The sequence below is a fragment of the Camellia sinensis genome, chromosome 6, assembly GCF_055761805.1.
Source record: "Camellia sinensis isolate YWXY chromosome 6, ASM5576180v1, whole genome shotgun sequence".
NCBI classification, from domain to species: Eukaryota; Viridiplantae; Streptophyta; class Magnoliopsida; order Ericales; family Theaceae; genus Camellia; species Camellia sinensis.
This window is the reverse complement of record NC_138966.1, coordinates 93,853,840-93,874,986: the sequence shown is the minus strand read 5'-3', so window position 1 is coordinate 93,874,986 and position 21,147 is coordinate 93,853,840. Positions and strand designations below refer to the sequence as shown.

General features: G+C 36.0%; 1 protein-coding gene across 1 annotated transcript; it reads left to right on the top strand.

The window, feature by feature from the left end:
- The first annotated feature begins 4,611 nt into the window (after positions 1 to 4,611).
- Positions 4,612 to 10,872, top strand: LOC114258146 (2-oxoglutarate-dependent dioxygenase 19). Its single transcript, XM_082874242.1, has 4 exons — positions 4,612 to 4,943; positions 5,181 to 5,416; positions 8,969 to 9,296; positions 10,248 to 10,872. The coding sequence occupies exons 1-4, from the start codon at positions 4,722 to 4,724 to the stop codon at positions 10,491 to 10,493; spliced, it is 1,032 nt and encodes a 343-aa protein (XP_082730368.1). The 5' UTR covers positions 4,612 to 4,721; the 3' UTR covers positions 10,494 to 10,872.
- Positions 10,873 to 21,147: the final 10,275 nt, after the last annotated feature.

Genomic DNA, 21,147 nt, shown 5'->3' with positions numbered 1-21,147 from the left:
TTGTTCAGCTTACAGGCCCAATTCTCTTTTCCAGCAATTTTGAAACCATCTGGCTGGAACATGTATATCTCCTCTTCAAGATCTCCATGTAAGAAGGCAGTTTTGACGTCGAGTTGGGCGAGCTCGAGATCAAACTGTGCAACCAAAGCTAACAAGATGCGAATAGACGTGTGCTTCACAACAGGTGAGAATACCTCATTGTAGTCTATTCCTTCTTTCTGAGCATAGCCTTTAGCTACCAATCTAGCTTTGAATCTGATGTTGTCTCTGCCTGGAATGCCTTCCTTCTTGGTGTAAACCCACTTACACCCAATTGCTTTCTTGCCTTTTGGAAGTTGTGCCAACTCCCAAGTCTGGTTCTTGTGAAGTGACCCGATCTCGTCATCCATAGCCTCCTTCCATTTGACACTTTCTACATTATGCACGGCTTCTTTGAAAGTGCAAGGAATATTGTCTTCAATGATTGGAAGTGCATAGGCTACCATATCGGTCATCCAACTGGGTTTCTTAGTAACCCTTTTCCCTTTCCTGATTGCAATGGGTTCTGATTGTTGCGGAGCCTCTGGATCTTCATTTTCATCTGAACTCTCTTCAGAGCTATCCTCTGAGACTTCTTCAGGATGGTTGATTGGCTGACTAGTCTTTGTTGGAGTCTCAAACTCCACCTGCACTGACTTCTTCAATGCTTCCTCATTCTGTTGAGGATCTGATTGCTTCAGCATTGCAGACTCATCAAAGGCAACGTCTCTTCTGATGAGAACTTTCTTTGATTCAGGGCACCACAGTCTGTATCCCTTGACACCGTCACCGAAGCCCAAGAAGATGGCTTTCTTGGCTCTTGGATCCAACTTAGATTCTGTAACATGAAAATATGCTGGACATCCAAAGATACGTAACTGATCATAATCAGTAACTGGGACTCCTGACCATACCTCCATGGGAGTCTTCCCATCTAATGCTGCAGTAGGTAGTTTGTTGACAAGATGACGAGCATAGTTCAATGCCTCGCCCCAGAATGCCTTGCTCAATCCAGACTGTGACAGCATACACCGGACTTTCTCCACCAAAGTGCGGTTCATGCGTTCTGCAACTCCATTCTGCTGGGGTGTTCCAGGAACTGTGAAATGTCTCACTATCCCTGCATTCTGGCAAACCTCAAAGAAGGGATCTGATGTATATTCTCCACCATTGTCAGATCTGAGCTTCTTGATCCGTCTGCCTGTCTGGGTCTCAATCATCTTCTTCCACGTAAGAAAGATGTCTAAGACTTCATCTTTGTGTTTCATTGTATAAATCCAAACTCTTCTAGAGAAATCATCAATGAGCGACACAAAGTAGTGTTTACCTCCCAACGAAGCAGTCTTGGAAGGACCCCATACGTCGGTGTGGATGTAGTCTAGAATCCCTTTGGTACGGTGAATTGCAGTACCAAACTTGATTCTTGTATGCTTGCCCAATACACAATGCTCGCAGAACTCAAGCTTCCCCGTCTTGGCGCCTTTCAACAGGCCTTGCTTTACCAACCCTTGTAAAGCCTTCTCACCGACATGCCCTAGGCGCATGTGCCAAAGTTTGGAAGTGTCTGATGCATCATCTTCTGAGCTGGAACTGGTGGAGACAGCCACTCTCCCTGTGACTGTAGAGCCATCTAGGAAATATAAATTTCCCTGTCGAGTACCCTTCATTGCAACCAATGCTCCTCGAACAACTTTAAGGACTCCACCTTCCATGGTTACTCTGTAACCTTTGGAGTCTAAAACTCCCACTGAGATGAGATTCTTGGTTAGATCTGGTACATACCGTACATCTTCAAGAATTCTGATTGTTCCATCATGGATCTTCAGTTTAATTGTTCCAATCCCCTTTGTCTGGCAAGCTTGGTCGTTGCCTATCAGCACAACTCCTCCATCGAACTCTCGTAAGCTCGAGAACCACTGCTTGTTAGGACACATATGGAATGAACATCCGGAATCTATTATCCATTCATCCGACTGGCCATATGATGAAACTGTGAAGGCTCCTCCTTCATCATTATCTCCATCTCGTGCAATATTCACCTTCTCTTCTGTCTTGTCTTTATTTGGACAATCTTTTGCCCAATGTCCCTTCTCGTGACAAGCTGCACACTCGTCTTTTGCAAGACGTCTTTTGTCTGAAGGTTTTCCCCTAGATTTTGAGCGAGACTTTCCTCGCCTTGTATTTCTTCTGTTATTTGTTCTGCCTCTGACTGTTAATGCCTCGGATGTTGAGTCCCTGTTTGCAGACTTATCTTTCCTTCTGAACTCATTGTTCACCAAGGCGTTTGCAACATCAATATACTTGATCTTCTCTTTACCGTACAGTAAAGTAGTAGTGAGATGATCATACGAGTCAGGCAAGGAATTTAACAATAACAGTGCTTTGTCTTCATCACCAACGTCATCATCCAAATTCTTCAAATCCGTAATAATTTTGTTGAAGTTATTTAGGTGTTCGTTCATCGAAATACCTTTAATGTAGTCGAAACGAAACAACCTCTTCCTCAAGTAGAGCCGGTTTTCAATGCTCTTTGTCATGAACTTATCTTCCAGCGCCTTCCAAAGCTTCTTCGCAATATCATATTCTGTAAAGGCATACTTCTCCTCTTTTGCAAGGCAAAGTCGGATGGAACTGCAAGCCAGGAGATTCACCCTCTCCCATTCTATCTCGTCCAGGTCATCTGGTTTGTCTCCCACAGTGAAGTGTAGGTTCATTTGGACAAGCATATCCTTAACTTCGCATCTCCACATGCCGAAGTTGCTGCTTCCATCGAACTTCTCTACCTCGAACTTGGCATGGGACACCGGGGTCCAATGCCTAGAAGTGCTTGTACTGGCTGAATTACTTACGGACTCGGTTGCTCTAGATTCTGCCATTTTTTAGAAACTTCAATTCAAAAAATTAACCGTACAGATGTGTCCGGAATACTCCAAATAGTTGGGAAGCACTATTGGATTGTCAAAAACGGACTCCGAATGGCTCCGATCTGGCAAAAACACTTTGGACGGGTCAGATCTGCAGAATCTGGTGCGCTGAGATGCACCGGAAAATTTCTCCGATCAACGGCTCGATCAACGGCGCAGGCGGCGCGGTCAACGGAGGATCGGCGACGCGGTCAATGGCTCGACGGCTGGTCAACGCGGCTGGTCAGCGGCTCAGGCTGACTGGGCTGACACGTGGCTGACACGTGGCCTGACTGTCGGACGCGTGGCGATGACGTGGCGGATGACGTGGCGCTAACGCGGCACTAACGTGGCGCCACGTGGCTCGACTTCTTCCTGGAGACGCGCGTGTGGCGCGTGGGTGAGATTGGGGATCACGCGCCGGTGCCTGAACGGCGCGTGTGGGAGCGTGACGCGACTGGGAGTCACGCTCAAACTTCTCGGGGCGCGTGAGAGCGCGTTGAAGCTCCTCTGGGCTCTGTGTTTGCTGTTTTGGACTCCTCTCGGGGAGTTCTTCCTCCTGGTATGGTCAAAAGTGGATTTTGAGTACTTCGAAATCTGGGCACTTTCGGGAAAAATTCGATTTTTCGCAACCCGAGCTCTGATACCAATTGTTGTGAATCGGGGGCACACCAGGGAACTCAAACAAGCAATAACACACAAGTTTTAACGTGGTTCGGCAAGTCGCCTACGTCCACGGGCAGCGGATTCACTATATTGAACAAAATGGTAAGAATTACACACTCTCTGTAATTCTCTCTCTCTTTGCTCTCAACTCACACCTCTCAGCTCCAATTCTGATGATCTATATCCTCTCCCTCCCGTCTCTATTTATACACAAAGGAGTAGGTGGGAGAGCCTTCATTCTTGACTTTTGACATGGTTGGTGGCCTTCCATTGTTGACATGAGGATCACCCCTTTCACATGGGGTGACCTCCAGAATCTGTAGCCAATATTCAACATGTTGGACAAAGAGGAATGCGTCGAATAGCTTCAACATCAATACCCAGAAATTGTTGAGTAAGAAACTCAGGGTTCCAGCCACCATTCTAGGAATCTATCAAGGCCCTAACCGTCGCATTGTCCGGGGAGTTGATGGTGGCAAAATTACCTTAAAAGAATGTTGCTGTGGAACCCATTTATTGTATAATTTTTTTCTCATTTGAAGAAGGCTAAGTGTTGAGTTTTAAATATTAAGGAGGTAATTAAAAAATGAGTTATAATTGAGGGGGGTTTAGTGTAATCTCCCCTTAGTATATTTATTGGTAAATTAATAGTGTTTCAAACATTATTGTTTGATTTTAGGAGCAGAGCCACGTGCTGCTTTCTTCTATATATATATATATATATATATAATTTTTTTTTTTTTTTTTTAGTTTTGTTACATTTTTCTATTTTATCACCCTAGTTGTAGTTTTAATGATGTGTTAAGGGAGTAGAACTTTATATAATTAAGTATGTGACAAATAAAAAATTGTAACTAATTATTTCACATTATTAGAGGTGAAATTATGGGGATTTTTTTTAAAATTTCAAATGTTTTCTATTTTTTCTTATAATTGAGTATCCGAACCAATTTTTGCGCATCTCAATTAATCGCCGTGAACTAATCTCATCGCCTTTAAAGCCAGAGCTGCTTTCTTCTTGCAAACAAACTTACCTAGATCTATCCCAACCCAAACTCTCTCTCTCTCTCTCTCTCTCTCTCTCTCTCTCTTGTTTTTTGTTTCTTGTTTCTTGTTTCTTTTCTCTCCAACAAGATGTATAGCGTAAAAGGACTCGTTGATTCAGGTTTTCATCAGTCAGCTATTCCATCCAAGTTTATTATTGCGTCCTCGAGTCAAGAAGATGATACAATCCTCTCCCAAGAAGAAGCAATCCCAACCATTGATTTTTCCCTACTAACTTCTGGTGATCCTGTTCAACGATCCAAAGTCATCCAAGATATTGGCAACGCATGCCGCGACTGGGGATTCTTTATGGTATTTTTTTAATTTTCTTGCTAGCTAAATGGGGGAGAAGAATATCAGCTCCATTCTATATATATGTTGGAACACCTTGGTCCAACAAACAATTTTGAACACCTTGGTCCAAATAATAATAATAATAATAATTATGCCACATAAAAAAAAATCACATAATTAAAAGTGGATATTAGTTCGTTCCTCTTCTCTATCTGTTTTTTTTTTTTTTCGAAGCTTGAGTGGCTGCATTCTTAGGTAATCAATCATGGTGTGCAAGAGAAGTTGATGGATGATATGGTGAAGGCAAGTAAAAGTTTTTTTGATATGAGTGAGGAGGAAAAGGGAGAGTACAACGGGAAGCAATTATTTGATCCAATAAGGAGTGGTACAAGCTTTAATGTCCTTGTTGATAAGTCATTGTTTTGGAGGGATTATCTCAAGGTTCATGTTCATCCCCACGTCAATTCGCCTAATAAGCCAGCCTGCTTCAGGTACCTTGACTTTTTTTTTTCCTTCTTTTTCTTCTTTTTCCTTCAAAAAATGATTCATTCTGTTTGGTTTTGTGTTTCGAAAACAGTTTTTAATTTAATTTTTTTTTTTCATGTTTAATTGATTTTAGGGGGAAAAAATTCTTATTTTAGTCAAAAAAAATTTAGATGGATAATGTACTCTTTTTTTCGTTTTTTCTTTTTGTCAATTGATAGAAAATTAAATTAAATTAAATTAAGCAATACATTAAATTAAAAGGGTATTTACACACAATTTCTAATTTATAAACTTATATTCCATTAAGTTCTAACTAAGATTTTTTGAATTTTTAAATCCCATCAAATTTTTAATAGTCGGAATTACCCTTCAAACAATGATTGTTCATCATTTATGATTACTATAAATGAACATGATGATTTGACATTTATTTTGATTCAAAACTTTAAAATATCAACTTTCAAATTAAAAAAAAAAATTATGTGCAAAAAAATAAATAAATAAAACGGTTTTTTTTTTTTTTTTGAAAAAATTGAATTATTATTTGTGCAAAACTGAAAAATTTTGTGTTTATAAAGAAGCATGATGGTAGAACATTGATGTGTAAAACTGAAGAAAAAAAAACTATAAAAAAGAAAAAACTTGTGTTTAGTTTGAGTTTTTTGGATTAAGTTTTTTGAAAACTGAGTTTTTTTATTTTTTTGTTTTTCTGTTTTTAGTGAATATTTTTAAAATTTTAAACATTTATTTTACTTTTTTAGATGCACCTCACGTAGATGTATCCAAAAAGTAAAAAATTTGTGAAAAAATATTTTAAAAAATTAATAAATACATAAAAATATAAAAAAATGTACTGAATTCTCGTATTTTTTTGTATTTGTGATATTTTGTGAATTTTTAAAAGATTTTTTTCAATTTTTTTTTTACTTTTTGGGTATATTTATGTTAAGTATGTCTAAAAATTAAAAAAATTGCTTAAAATATTAAAAAAAATCAGTAAAAGCAAAAAAACACGGAAAATAAGAAAGTAAAATTTTCTGAAAAGTTTTTTTGAAAAATGATAACCAAGCATAAAGTTCTTAGTTTTAAAATTGAAAAAAAACTGTTCATGTTATCTATTTTATATGTTCTCGATTTTATTGGATAGTTAAATCAAACAAATAAGTAAAACGTCAAAAACATTTAATCTCATACCCTCTTTTTTTTTTATCAATTAGGGAAACAATTATCTGAAATATTACTATGTAAAGTTGATAATGCTCTTAGTTTTAAAAATTGAAAAAAAAACTGATAATATTCTTAGTTTTACTAAATAAAACTTGTTCAAACAATTTTAAATAGGATCTGCTCTACCATAACATTTGTAAATAAGACTTTTAACTAATTAACTCTAAATTAAACTAATCTAAATATACTTAACACATAATATTTGTGAAGAAATTTAAAAGGAATTCAATAAATACAAAAATTAAAATATATTGAATTTTTATAATTTTTTGTATTTAGTGATTTTTTTTTAAAAAAAAATTAGTAAATTTTATACTTTTAAATTTATGTTTTACACTTTCTCGTTGTCGTAAAATTTTAATTAAGTTTTTGTGACAACTTGATAATAAAGCCCAAACATAAAGAATTACATCAAACTCCAAAAAAAAGGTTGGGAGGTCTGGTCTAGACAACCAACTCTCAATACAATTTAAATTGGGCCTAAGCAACTTTTCCATCCAACTAATTCACATTAAGCCTATGCAGCTTCTTCTTCCCTTCTATGGGGGTCAAAATCTATCTTAAGGTCCCGAATCAGACCAATGGAATTCTGTCTACTATATTTATAATAATAAATAAAAAGTGCTTTTGAATTGATGTCATCGTTTTATTGACATTTTTTTTTGTTTTTATTTATTTATTTATTTATTTTTGTTGAGTAAGAACTCAATCTTAACTCAAGGAATGTTGCGTACTTGGTAAATACTGCTTGGAGGTTAAGACTTAGATCTCAAGTTCAAAACTCCTTGAGCCCACCTTTTGGGCGTAACGTAATTGCTTAGGAAATTAAGTCTCAAGTTGTTGTTACCAGCACTTGGTGTAGGATTAATATTCTCCTGCTGTGTGAGTCTTGAATTAAGCGGAATTTGTCTTGAAAAATCGAAGTAAGTTCTCAGATTATAGTGTCTTATTTAGAACGGATAACAAAACACATTGATGATCTCTGCAAGGGACGTTGTCTTGGACCGACAAAAAAAAAAATGTTTGTAGAGTAGTTTTTGAGATAAAAAGTACGAAAATCTGTTCGATTTGTCTTTTTTCAGAAATGATTTTGGAAAATTGTTTTGGGGAGAGTTTTAAAAAAAGTAATTGATTTGATGTCTATGAGAGATAGTGATTTTGGAAAGTAGGTAACCAAACAAAATTTTGAAATTTTTTTTAGAAAAATTTGTTTGATTTGATTACTCTTGAAAATTTGTTTGTAGAGAATTTTTCCTAAAAATTTTTCTGAAAAACAAACCAAACAAGGTTAATCTTTGAATAAAGTGTATTTTGTAGTATTATTAATTAATATAGATATTTCAACCTAGTATTTTTTATTACAAAAATAAGATATTACAGACTGGGCATGCTATTGCTTCATTTGTTTGTGGAAAAAATTTTGTACGGAAAAAATTTTTTAGAAAAAATTTTTTAGAAAAACATTTTTCTATGTTTGGTAGTGGTGGTGGTGGAGTGATGGTGGGGGTAGAGGTTGTGGCATGGTGGCGGGGCGGCGATGAAGGTGATAGCAATGTTCGTGGTGATGGTGGTATTGGTAAAATTTTAGTCCGAAAAATTTTTTTTGCTTTCTAAAAGTAAAAAATATTTTATGTTCACATAGACTTATTTTTTATTGATCATAGAAAATGTTTTTCGTTGATTTTCATTTTTCATTCTACCAAATGCTAGAAAATACGAAAAATATTTTTCATAAAATGTTTTCTGCCTAAACAAACGGAGCGTATATGTAATGATTCTGCCATTAACGATAATAGAAAATAAAATGAAAAATCAATCATAACCACTACCTACATTTTACGAAATTGTGCGCCACAAATAGGCTTTAATAAAGAGACCCGTGAACCCATAGAAAGATATTACATGCCGTTGTGGAAAAAAAATGATTTGTTGAGATGAAAAAAAAAATGTAAATAAAAATGAAGTAGGAGAACCCAAATTCCAAATTAACAAATTCAAACTTAAAAATGATCTTTTTGATTCTCGAAGAGCGAGGGGCAAAGGGATTTGATCGATTGAAACATGGAAGAATTGAAAGAAATGCAGAGAATCGACACAATGAGCATGAAGTCCACTGTCTATGTCTATCTTGTACACTTCTTTCTATGCCTATAACATAATTGTTAAATTTTCACCTCTTATATCAAAATGTTATTCAAAATCTGAAGCTCACACTCTCATTTACTAGATGAATTACATTTCTTATTGAGTTAGTCTGTATACACAAAATTACTTACATATATAAAATTAAAATTCAAAAAAAGTCCCAACACCATGTTGCATTCTTGCAGAGAAATTTCACAAGAATACTGCAAAAGGGCCAGGGATGTGGCAAGTGAATTACTCAAAGGGATATCTATGAGCTTGGGATTGGAAGAAAACTACATAGATAAAGCAATGGAGGTTGAATTTGGGTCACAACTTCTTGTTGTCAATTTTTACCCACCATGCCCACAACCAGAGTTGGCCATTGGCATGCCTCCTCATTCGGACCACGGCTTATTGACCCTCCTCATACAGAACCAGCTTGGTGGACTTCAAGTCCTACACAATGGCAAGTGGGTCCCTATTAATCCTCTTCCTAATTCCATTCTTGTGAATACTGGAGATCACATGGAGGTAAATATATTATTACATTCCTTTGTCATGCTATTATGGTAGTAAGGTATAAATTGGTGTTTGGTTACGAAGAAGTATTGTAGTGTTTGGTTACCTGTCATTATGGTGGTGGTTCTAGTAAATTATCAAATTAAAATTGGTTATATTTTGTTTTGATTTCTGATTACTTTCCAAAAGAACGTTAGTTACACCTCATTGTGGTGAATTAAGTAAAATGATCAATTATGCCTCAAAATAGCATTAATTACAACCAAATGTAGCTATGACAAATGGTTCAGGTTCAACTTTTAAATCCAACAACTGAATAGTGAGAATGCAGATGGTATGTAATTTTTGGGGAGTTGTCTAGTCCAGGGCGTCAGCACATGTAAGTCACAGTATTCAATTGAATATTAACTTCTGCTTTTTCTTCTATATACATGTAGATGATATATATGTAAATCAACTCACTCCTTATAATTTGACTACCCCAATTCATAGATTTTGATTACTCATCTTACACATCTTGAACACCCACTCACTTCAACTTTTGCAAATCCATTCTTATAACTCACAATATCTTTTAATTTTGATGATGAAATACTATAAAACAGACAAAAACATCCATGAAATGAAGTATATATGGTATAATTAATACAATTTTGAGGTATAAGTCTAGTTTGGGGCATATTCAAATATCACTTTTGGTGATAACCAAGGTTGATCCCACTTTGATTTGATCATAGGTTGGCACTATGACAAGTTGAAGTTATAACAAACACCCCACTGAATATAACTTGTAGACGGTCATATTATTATGAGCACAAAAACATAAAAGTCGCATGAATAGACAAGATTTTACAAGATTTGTGTATAGAATTCATTTCTGAAAATGTGTTTTCCATGTAATACAAATGTGCTTCTGATTTATTTTTCGCATTTGGTAATATCAATTGTTATGGTATATTGCAGATACTGACCAATGGCAAATACAAGAGTGTTGTACACCGAGCCATGGTGAACAACAAAGCAAACAGGATCTCCATAGCAACATCCCATGGACCTCCACTTGATAAAGTTGTAAGTCCTGCCCAAGAGTTGGTGGACACTGATTTCCATCCCATTGCATACCATGGAATTACATATAGGGGGTATTTGGAGCTTCAACAAAGCAATGAACTCAATGGTAAATCTTGCCTGGATCGGATCCGAGTTTGAACGAGAAAACCGGGGTGGTGGTGGTGGTGGTGGTTGGGGGTGGTGGTGATTGAACTCAATATTTGATCCTACTATAAAAATAGTAAGTGACCCGATCCAATTATATAAAACTCAGGTTTTACACTGTCAATAAGGTTGATTTTCTATGTTGCTTCATCTCTCTCGACATCAATAATCAAGCATAACAAAAAGAAAAAATCAACTCTAGCAAAGGCAAACGAAATATGGTGAGCTTGTGGCACACTTGAAAGGTCTGGAGTGTTATTTTTTTCTTCTTGAGTTTAAAACTTCAATGATCTATGGATATTGTATTTTGTTTTAATGATTGTTAATGGTCACATATATAATAACAATAAGATGTGTTTGATATTGTTGGCAATGATATTATCATTCAAAATATAAATTCTCGTTGAATTAAATTATTAAAATAATTAAAAAATTTCTTTTATTTATGATTTGAATATTTAATTTAGTTTGTTATTTGTTACCATTGAAAACTTGAATGTAGTACAAGAGAAGTTATTTTTCTTATAGATTTGATATAGTGTGAAAAATTACAAATAAAATTCTACAATTGACCCTTATAATAAAATAATTTTTTTATTTTTTATTTTATCAATTTAAATTTTCATGTTTTAATTTATTTTTAATTTAAACCATTTGCTTATTTTTGTTAAGTAAAATTGATAAAACAATAATAATATTTTAATTATTAAACTCAATATAGATATGTAAAATATTTAAAATACCATTTTTTTTTTGTAGAGCATAATGACCAAAATATCATTTTTTATCGATCTTACTTAAACAAAACTAAACAAATAGTTTAGATCAAAAATATATGTATATTTAAATTGACAAAATTAAAAATTCTAAGTTTATTTTATTAGGATAAACTACCAATAGGTCCTAATAGTTAAACTTAATTCTCATCAAGTCTTATTATAAATAAGTTCTAGTAAAATTGTAGCTAAAAATAATTTTTTCTGATAATTTTTTTACATATATCGCTAAAAATTAATAATCAGTGACTCTTTTTTCTCACGATTTTTATAAATTGTCGTTAAAACTTATAATTAGTGACTTTTTCTGTGACGAATTTTTAAATTGTCGTTGAAAGTTAAAAATTAGTGACTTTTTTCTAACTATTTTTTTAAGCTTTCACCAAAACTTGTAATTAGTGATATTTTTTGTGACAATTTTCAAATCGTCGCTGAAAATTAACAATTAGTGACTTTTTGTAATAGTGTTTAATGAAAAACGCCAGTAATTCTTATAGGACTTATTGGATAATAAGTACACCTATTAAGACTTATACATAAGTCTCCCTTCTGTTATAGGGGTCAAATTCTAAGAATTTTATGTTATTTTATTATTATTATTATTATTTTAATTTCCCCTAAAATGTATGTTTCTAAATTACCCATCCATTAAAAATTTTACAGTCGCCATTGATTTTCCTTGCTCATTATGTGTTGTTGATGTTTGTGGTGTGGAATTTTAGTGTTGAAACCACGAAATTAAGAAAATTATTAATAAGTTTTATTTTGTTTTTAAAATTATTAATGAGTCCTATCAAGTTTTTATATGGATAATTAAATTCTTTTTTTCATAAAACATTTTTAAAAAGTTCATTGATCTATAGTGGTGCATGTTATTCCAATTTTATCTCTTATTTAATATGAATAACAATTTCATAAATATTTTTAATCTAAATAAAATTATATTTTTGAATTGCAAAAATTATGATATTGTATTAAAAAATCTTTAACAACAATGAAAAAATTATCAATATATTTTATTTGGTTTTGAAAATTACTATTAAGTTATATCAAATTTCAATGTTAGCAAATAACTCTTTTTTTCTTTTTTATTTTATAATAAATTGTCATAAAAAAATTCAATTATTTATAATAGTATATTTTATTTAAATTTATATTTCTCATTAAAAGACTAACCAAAAATTTTATAAATAATTTTAATTTATTTAAAATTTTATAATAAACTTATTTTTAATTGTTGAAATTAAATAAATTTGAAATAATTTTTACAATTATAAGATTTATCAACTATCCCATACATTGAGAAATATATAAAAATTTTCATAGTATTATTTTTCATAACTCTTTATAATTTTAATAGAATTTAGCCCTTTTAGATTGTTCACACTACAAAATTCATAATTTGAAATAAAATAAAATATTGCATTTTTTCCATAGTTGTTTTGACCCAATTGTGATTTGTATTTTTTTAAATATAATATTTACAATTAAAATTTTAAATTTTAAGTAAGTTAAAATTATTTATAAAATTATTGTTCATATTAAATGATAAGGGTAAAATTGAAATAAGATACACCATTATGGAGCAATAAACCTTTTGACAACATTTTATGACAAATAGAATTTAATTGTTTATACTAAAATTTGATAAGACTCAATAGTAATCTTCAGAGTAAAAGAAAATTTATTAGTATTTTTTTTATATTTTTTAATGATCTATTGTAGATTTGTGGCAATAATTTGTATGGAAAGTAGCTGCGATAACTTTAGGAATTTTGCAAGCATACATCATTGTTAGGTCCCTAAGTCTTGTCAATTCCACGAACAAACTTGTGTAATCGAGTTGTAATTTCTGTGCTGTTTTGTGTTGCTCGCTCGAGCGAAGAAGGCCTCGCTCGAGCGAAGGACTGCGTCTGGTTGCAAACCTGAAAGAGGTCATTGTACGCTCGAGCGAAGCATTGGAGGCTCGAGCGAAGAACTGCATCTGCGTCAAACCTGAAAGTGTTTATTCCTCGCTCGAGCGAAGACTTTATGGCTCGAGCGAAGGTACTTATGGAAGACACGCGAGATAAGCTTCCCGCTCGAGCGAGATAATCTTAGCTCGAGCGAGCTTCCGAATCCGGGATTTTATAAGTAGTTGGTTTCTTCAAACTTTAGGATTACTTTTTGAGATCTACTTTGAGATTTTCTGAGGTCTTCTTGTAGAGAGATTTTGGTGAGTTTTTCCTTGATGTCTTGAGAAGAGTTCTTCACTCATGATCTAAAATACATACATCAAGGAGTTGGGTTCTTTATATTCAAGAAGAGAGTTCTCTTCGGTGGATTCCGAAGATTCTAGCATATAGTTTCGAAAGGTGTTTGATTCTATATGTGAGTGAGGTTGTGGAATCAACTTCAAGATTGATCAGTTCCGAGATGAAGTCGTGAAAAAGAGTTACAGAAGATTCGAAGACAGATTGACTAAGTTGGGTAATTTGTAAGATATCTTTGTAATCTTTTTACTTCAGTAGTGGATTGATTTATGGCGTTTCGCCCGTGGTTTTTTTAATCACAGTTGGAGGTGTCCAATTGTGGTTTTTTCCACGTAAAAATCGTTTGTGTCGATTTATTATTTAATCTGACAAAACAAACAATCTAAATCACTTTCGTAAGTGCTTGTTGATTTAGATTGTGTGTTTTGGATTTTTGGGATTTGGAATATTTTAATCTTGATCTAATCACGAATCACTTAGATTTTCAATTGGTATCAGAGCGGGTCACTCTTTGTTTTTTCAAAACTATAGGAGTGTGATTTTGTGTGATTAGTATCATGGATTCTATTCGTGAAGGTAACTCGACTCATAGACCCCCATTACTTGACGGTACAAACTATTCTTATTGGAAAGCTCGTATGAGAGCATTTTTAAAATCCATCGATGAGAAAGTTTGGCACTCCGTAATCTTTGGGTGGAGTGAACCTACAATCACCGTGGATGGGATTGATATTCCTAAACCCCTTGATAAATGGGACACAACCGATTACCAGAATTCGAGTTGGAACAGCAAAGCTCTCAACTCCCTCTTCTGCTCTGTCACACCTGAAGAATTCCGTCGAATTTGCACGTGTGAAATAGCAAAAGAGGCGTGGGATATTCTTGAAACGATTCACGAAGGTACTACCTCTGTTAAAAGGGCAAAACTTCAACGTCTCACGTCCGCCTTTGAAACCCTTTTTATGCGAGACGATGAGACGTTCGATGAATTTTATGCAAAACTCAGTGATATCGTGAATTCCTGTTTCACTCTCGGTGAAAAAATCCCTGAAGCAAAAGTTGTTGGAAAAATTTTGAGGTCCCTTCCCGAGAGGTTCCAACCAAAGGTGACAGCCATTGAGGAGGCTCAGAATGTTGATACCCTCAAGCTCGATCAATTGGTTGGAAATTTGCAGACTTATGAAGCCCACCAAATTTCTAAGAAAAAGCAAAAAGAAAATATGGCTTTCACGAGTGGCCATGAGACTGCAAAACCTCCAGAGACTGAATTTGATTTAGAATCTGAGATGACGGCTATGCTTACAAAACAGTTTAAAAAATTTTTGAAAAAGAAGCCGAATTTCAAAGCCCCTATCTCAAAAGATAAGAGTAATGACAAACCCAAAACTTTTCCACCAAAACTTGCTTCAAAAACTGAAAAGAAGATTGTAAAGGGGCAAGGGGTCAAGTGCTATGAATGTCAAGGTTTTGGTCACATTGCCCTTGAATGCCCTTCGAAAAAGAATCGAAAGAAAGTCTACACTGTAACTTGGGATGATGAAAGCGGGTCGGAGCAAGAACCCGAAGAACCTGAATCTGGAGAAGACGGGGATAGTGCTTTCATGGTTTTTTGGTCTACTTTGACACCACCTCCTCCAGAGCCAGCAGAGTTAGCTCGTGGTCAGAATTTGCATCTTCCTCCCACCTTTGACGGGAGTAACTACCTGTTTTGGAAAATCAGAATGAGAGCTTTTCTGAGAGCTTTTGATCCAGAAGGCTGGCAGGCCATTGAACAAGATACAGACAGGGCTGACAATCCGAGCAATCAGAGAGCCCTGATCACTATTCGTGGAGCAATTTCTACTGAAGAACAGCAACGGGTTGTTCGTTGCACAAAGGCTAAAGAGGCATGGGAAATTTTGAGCCAATTTCATGAAGGAGGAAATTCACATTCACCACCATCTAGCAATTTTTCAGTCTTAGTTGCTAGATTGGAAGATGCAAAGGAGAATGAAGAGCAAAAAGAGGATGATGGAACATCTGATGACAATGATGAGATCAATGGCGATGAACTACAACAAGCTTACGAAAAGCTATACGAGGAATCTCTAAATTTGTCCAAAACCAACGACAAACTCTCTCTCAAGATCAAAACATGTGAGAGTGAGAATGTCAGGCTGAAAGGAGAACTTGTAGCAGCAAAACAGAATATCGTCAAGATCTCGAGTGACAGGCAAGACTTAGGTGGAAAACTACTATCCTGTGAAACTGAAAGGAATGAACTTCTGAAGGTGTATTCCACATATGAAGAAAAGCTTGCAAGTCTTGAGCTGTCACAAGCCAGATTGGAAGAGATAGTCTGTCAAAAGGATGAAGAGCTTCGTCTTGCTAGAGCCACTATTGCCATGTGGAACAAAGGTTCCAAATCTTTAGAAGACATCCTCGGGTCTCAACAAATGGGTTGCGACAAAAGCGGGTTAGGCTATGGTGCAACAGCTCACAAGGGACAGGCCTCTACTTCACATGACAAGAAGACTCAAGCAAAGGGAAAATTGAAGGTAGACCAGGCTGATCTCTCTCTTCGTCCACCAAAAGCTGGTAAGATCAACAAAAAGGAGGTAAAACCGGTTTTTATTTGTCATCACTGTGGTAGGTATGGCCACATTCGTCCTTATTGCTATGAATTGTTTGGTAAGGTGTCTCAAAAGAATAGAAATTCTAATACTTTTTGGGCTAGGAGACAACCTTACATGTCTAGGCGGAATACCAAGACTAACAAAATTTGGGTGAGAAAAGATGATTTGACTTGTTTAGTTATTCACACTGCTCTAAAAGCACGTGATTCACACATGTGGTATCTTGATAGTGGGTGTTCTCGTCATATGTCTGGTAACAAATCCTACTTCACCTCCCTTGAAAAATATGAAGGAGGAATTGTTACCTTTGGAGATGGCGGCACTTCGAGAGTCATTGGTAAGGGCTCTATAAGTGTTGCTGGTCTTCCCAAGCTAAATAATGTTCTACTAGTTGATGGTCTTAAAGCAAATCTTTTAAGCATTAGTCAAATGTGTGATTCCCATCATGAAGTATTGTTTTCAAAAAATAAATGTGAAATTTTGGATAAAAAGGGAAATACTGTCTTACATGGGGTTCGCACATCTGATAACTGCTATGGGATTGTTACTACTAATGATCTCACTTGTCACTCTGCCATCATTAGTAACATTGACTTGTGGCATCAAAGATTAGGACACATGAACTTCAATGACCTAACTAAGATAGCCAACAAAGAGCTTGTGAGGGGAATACCTAAACTGGGTAAGAATTTGAGCCATGTGTGTGGACCATGTCAACTTGGAAAGCAAACCCGTGCCCCGCATCAAAAGGTGAACAGCTTTACAACCAAACGTCCTCTCGAATTGGTTCACATGGATTTAATGGGTCCTACTCGCACTGAAAGCATCGGAGGTAAAAGATACATTTTTTTAACTGTTGATGATTTTACTCGCTTTTCATGGGTAAACTTTTTAAAGGAAAAATCTGATACGTTTGATGCTTTCCAGGCCTTAGTCTTTAAAATCCAGAATGAACAAGGTATTTCCATTGATCGTATCACAAGAATCCGAACCGATCATGGTCGTGAGTTTGAAAATAGTTCGTTTTCGGATTTTTGTGATATACATGGAATTAAGCATGAATTTTCTGCACCCATTACTCCACAACAAAATGGAGTTGTTGAGAGGAAGAACAGGGTTGTTCAAGAAATGGCTAGGGTCATGCTCCTTAGTAAGAAACTTCCTCCAAAATTTTGGGCCGAAGCCATAAATACTGCTGTTTATGTCATAAATCGCGTGTATTTAAGGCCCGGGACTTTACAAACTCCATATGAATTGTGGAAGGGCTTGAAACCTAATGTAAAATACTTCAAAACTTTTGGGAGTAAGTGTTACATCTTCAAAGATAGAGAGCCTTTGGGCAAATTTGACTCCCGAAGTGATGAAGGTATTTTTCTAGGGTATTCAACCACTAGTAGGGCTTTTAGAGTCTATAACCTGCGAACTTCATCTTTAATGGAATCTATCAATGTGGTTATAGATGACACAGGTGCACCTCCAGCAACAAATGAGGATGATAATGATGAGTCTCCAATCTTGGATACCGAATCTCAAAATCAAGGAGAAGGTGCAGACCCATCACAAGAAATGGTTACCGAACCATCCTCACAGGTAAGGCCAAGTCCAAAGAGTGCTCCAAGGGACATCACTCCTGTTGCCCCTGTCACCACAAGTCCTGAGCTTAAACCATCAGCTAGGGTGAAACTGAATCATCCAGCTCAACAGGTGATTGGAAGTGTCTCGGATCGAATGAAAACCCGAAGACAGATTCGGGATGAGGTATCACATATGTGTTATGTTTCTTTAATTGAACCTAAGAATTTTAAAGAGGCCTTGCTAGATGATAGTTGGGTCAATGCTATGCATGAAGAATTAGGTCAATTTGAGCGTAACAAAGTTTGGACTCTAGTTCCCAGACCTAGAGACATGAATGTGATAGGTACCAAGTGGATCTTTAAAAATAAATCTGATGAGAATGGTACAGTTATTAGGAACAAAGCTAGGTTGGTTGCTCAAGGCTACACACAAGTAGAGGGTGTTGACTATGATGAGACGTTTGCCCCAGTTGCACGTCTCGAATCTATTCGTATTTTACTTGGTGTTGCATGTTTTCTTGGCTTTAAATTGTTTCAAATGGATGTGAAAAGTGCTTTTCTGAATGGGTACTTGAAAGAAGAGGCATATGTTGAGCAACCAAAAGGGTTTGAGGACCCTATATGTCCTAATCATGTCTACAAGTTAGACAAGGCTTTGTATGGATTGAAACAAGCCCCTCGTGCTTGGTATGATAGACTCACTACATTTCTTCTTGATAATGATTTTCAAAGGGGTGGTGTGGATAAGACTTTATTTGTGAAACATACTAAGTCTCATATTCTTGTTGCTCAAATTTATGTTGATGATATTGTGTTTGGATCCACTGCGGAACATCTTGTGAAATATTTTTCGGATTGCATGACACATGAGTTTGAGATGAGCATGATGGGAGAGTTGTCTTATTTTTTGGGTCTTCAAATAAAACAGTCTCCTTCAGGTATATTTGTGTCTCAGTCTAAGTATGCGAAAAATCTTGTGTCTAAGTTTGGTCTTGAGTCTGCCAAACATGCCCGCACTCCCATGAGCACCAGTCTTCACCTCTCCAAAGATTCCTCTGGTATTGATGTTGATCCTACCCTTTATCGGAGTATGATAGGGAGTCTTTTGTATCTCACAGCCAGTCGTCCAGATATTGCTTTTAGTGTAGGTGTTTGTGCCCGTTACCAAGCTTGTCCTAAAGAGTCTCATTTACTTGCTGTCAAACGCATCATTAAATATGTTAATGGGACTTTGGGGTATGGGGTTTGGTTTTCTACTGATACTACAGCTGAGATTACTGGTTTTTCTGATGCCGACTGGGCAGGGTGTGCTGATGATAGGAAAAGTACATCTGGAGGGTGTTTTTACCTTGGGAATAATCTGGTTTCCTGGCATAGTAAAAAGCAAAATGCCATCTCTCTTTCGACTGCTGAGGCTGAGTACATTTCTGCAGGGAGTTATTGTGCTCAAATGTTGTGGATGAAGCAAATGCTTCATGATTATGGGATAGAACAGAACACTCTTACTCTTTTCTGTGATAACACAAGTGCCATAAACATTTCAAAAAATCCTGTCCAACACTCTCGCACCAAACACATTGACACTCGTCATCATTTTATTCGAGAGTTAGTGGAAGAGGGCCTTGTTGTTCTTGAGCACATTCCCACTGAGCATCAAAAAGCTGATATTTTTACAAAACCCCTTGATCTTCTTCGGTTTGAGTTCCTTAGAAAGACCTTGGGTGTCATGCTCGATCACTAGAGTGTTACCTGTTTCTTGAGTAGGTGTAAATGTTTGTGCCTTATGAATGCTTGGATGTGATAATCTCATTATCATTGATTTCTGTTTACTTGCATCCAATTTTTATACACTACTCATGCTGCTTACAAGATCTCATTGTTCATTGGTCATAGCTCATTTTGAATGCCCATGCTCATTAACCTCATGATCTCATTCTGTACACATCCTTGAGATTAATTGTTGCAGGGGTTTCCGCACATGTGATCAAAGTTCTCTATGGACCACTAACAGTGTTTCTTGTACTTTTACTGTGGAATTGACCGATACTAGCATATCATGGGTGATGTTGAGTCTCTTAACCATCCACCATCTGTTTTCACTTCCACGGTTTCTCCCTCAGTTCCTTGAAGTCCGGGCATTAGGAAAAGGCTACCTCAGATGCACCAACCAGGCCATCCTTTATGATTTCATTCTTCTCTGGTTTGGTTTCCATACTCTTGAGAGTGAAAGCCACCAGTGAGTGCCCACAAGAAAAAAAAAAAAAAAAAAAAAAAAAAAGGGACTCTTTGACTAAGGGGGAGCCTCCGCATTTACTCAACAAATACCCCGTGATTCCTAGTGGTTTGACTTTTCACTGTATTGTTGAGTTACTCTTGATGGAGGTCCAGCCATCCGATCACTACTAGGATTAACTCTAGCTCAGTGACCTCTCATGGATTGCACACACACACTTTTTTATGTGAGCTCTCATATTGGATTTTGAGTTGTACATTCTCATGTAGCTTATGATCATTGATTATATTTTATCTGCTTTGCTCATGATTTTAAGTGTCGTTTTTTTTAAAAGTGCAAGTTCACACGATTCATGAATTACGGATTATTTCATCTTCGTATTCACTTGGCTCAGTATGATCATCTATTTATGTTTCAGGTCTCCCCTCTTGATTTTGAGTATAGTGTTGTTTTTATTTTTAAAAAAAAAAAAAAAAAAAAAAAAAAAAATGGCTTGTTTTTCTTCCCTTGGCTCGAGCCACCATTTACTCGCTCGAGCGTGCTTTTGCCACTGCTTTAGACCTGAGAACTTGTTTTTTTGGCTCGACCGACCTTTTCTTAGCTCGAGCGACCGCCTGGGCTTTGTTATCTCTCGCTCGAGCGATACAGTCTTAGCTCGAGCGACCGTTCGCAGTTCAAATTCTGAATCTATACCCATTCTGTTCATCTTTTCCCCCCTTCGTCTTCTCTCTCTCTCTCTCTCTCTCCCCCCTAGGGTTTTTCGTGGGTCTCTTGGCTGCGATCGTCTGCGTTTTTCTCTCTTGTTTTTGGAGTCTTTGTTCTTCCTCTTCTCTCCCCGGTTCTGGTAAGTTTTTTTTTTCTTTTTCTCTTCGTTTTATTTATTGTTTTTCGTATGGTACTTGGGTTGAGTAGTGGTTGTAGTTGTTCTTCGGCTCTAGGTCTGTTTTTTTTTGTTGGTTTGGGTTCTTCCCTCTTATTTTCGGGCCTCACTCTTGCATCTAGGGTTCTTGATTTTGTCCATTACACTCTCCATTGTGCTTAGGGTTTACCATTGGGGGTTTGTAAGGGTTTAACATTGGGGATTTTATTTACATCTACATATATTGCCATTATGTGCTTGTAATCTGTTTTTCTCTCTATTGTTACAAACATTGATGTTTCGTTACTATCATGGCTGTAATGTCTTGATTTCTCTGTG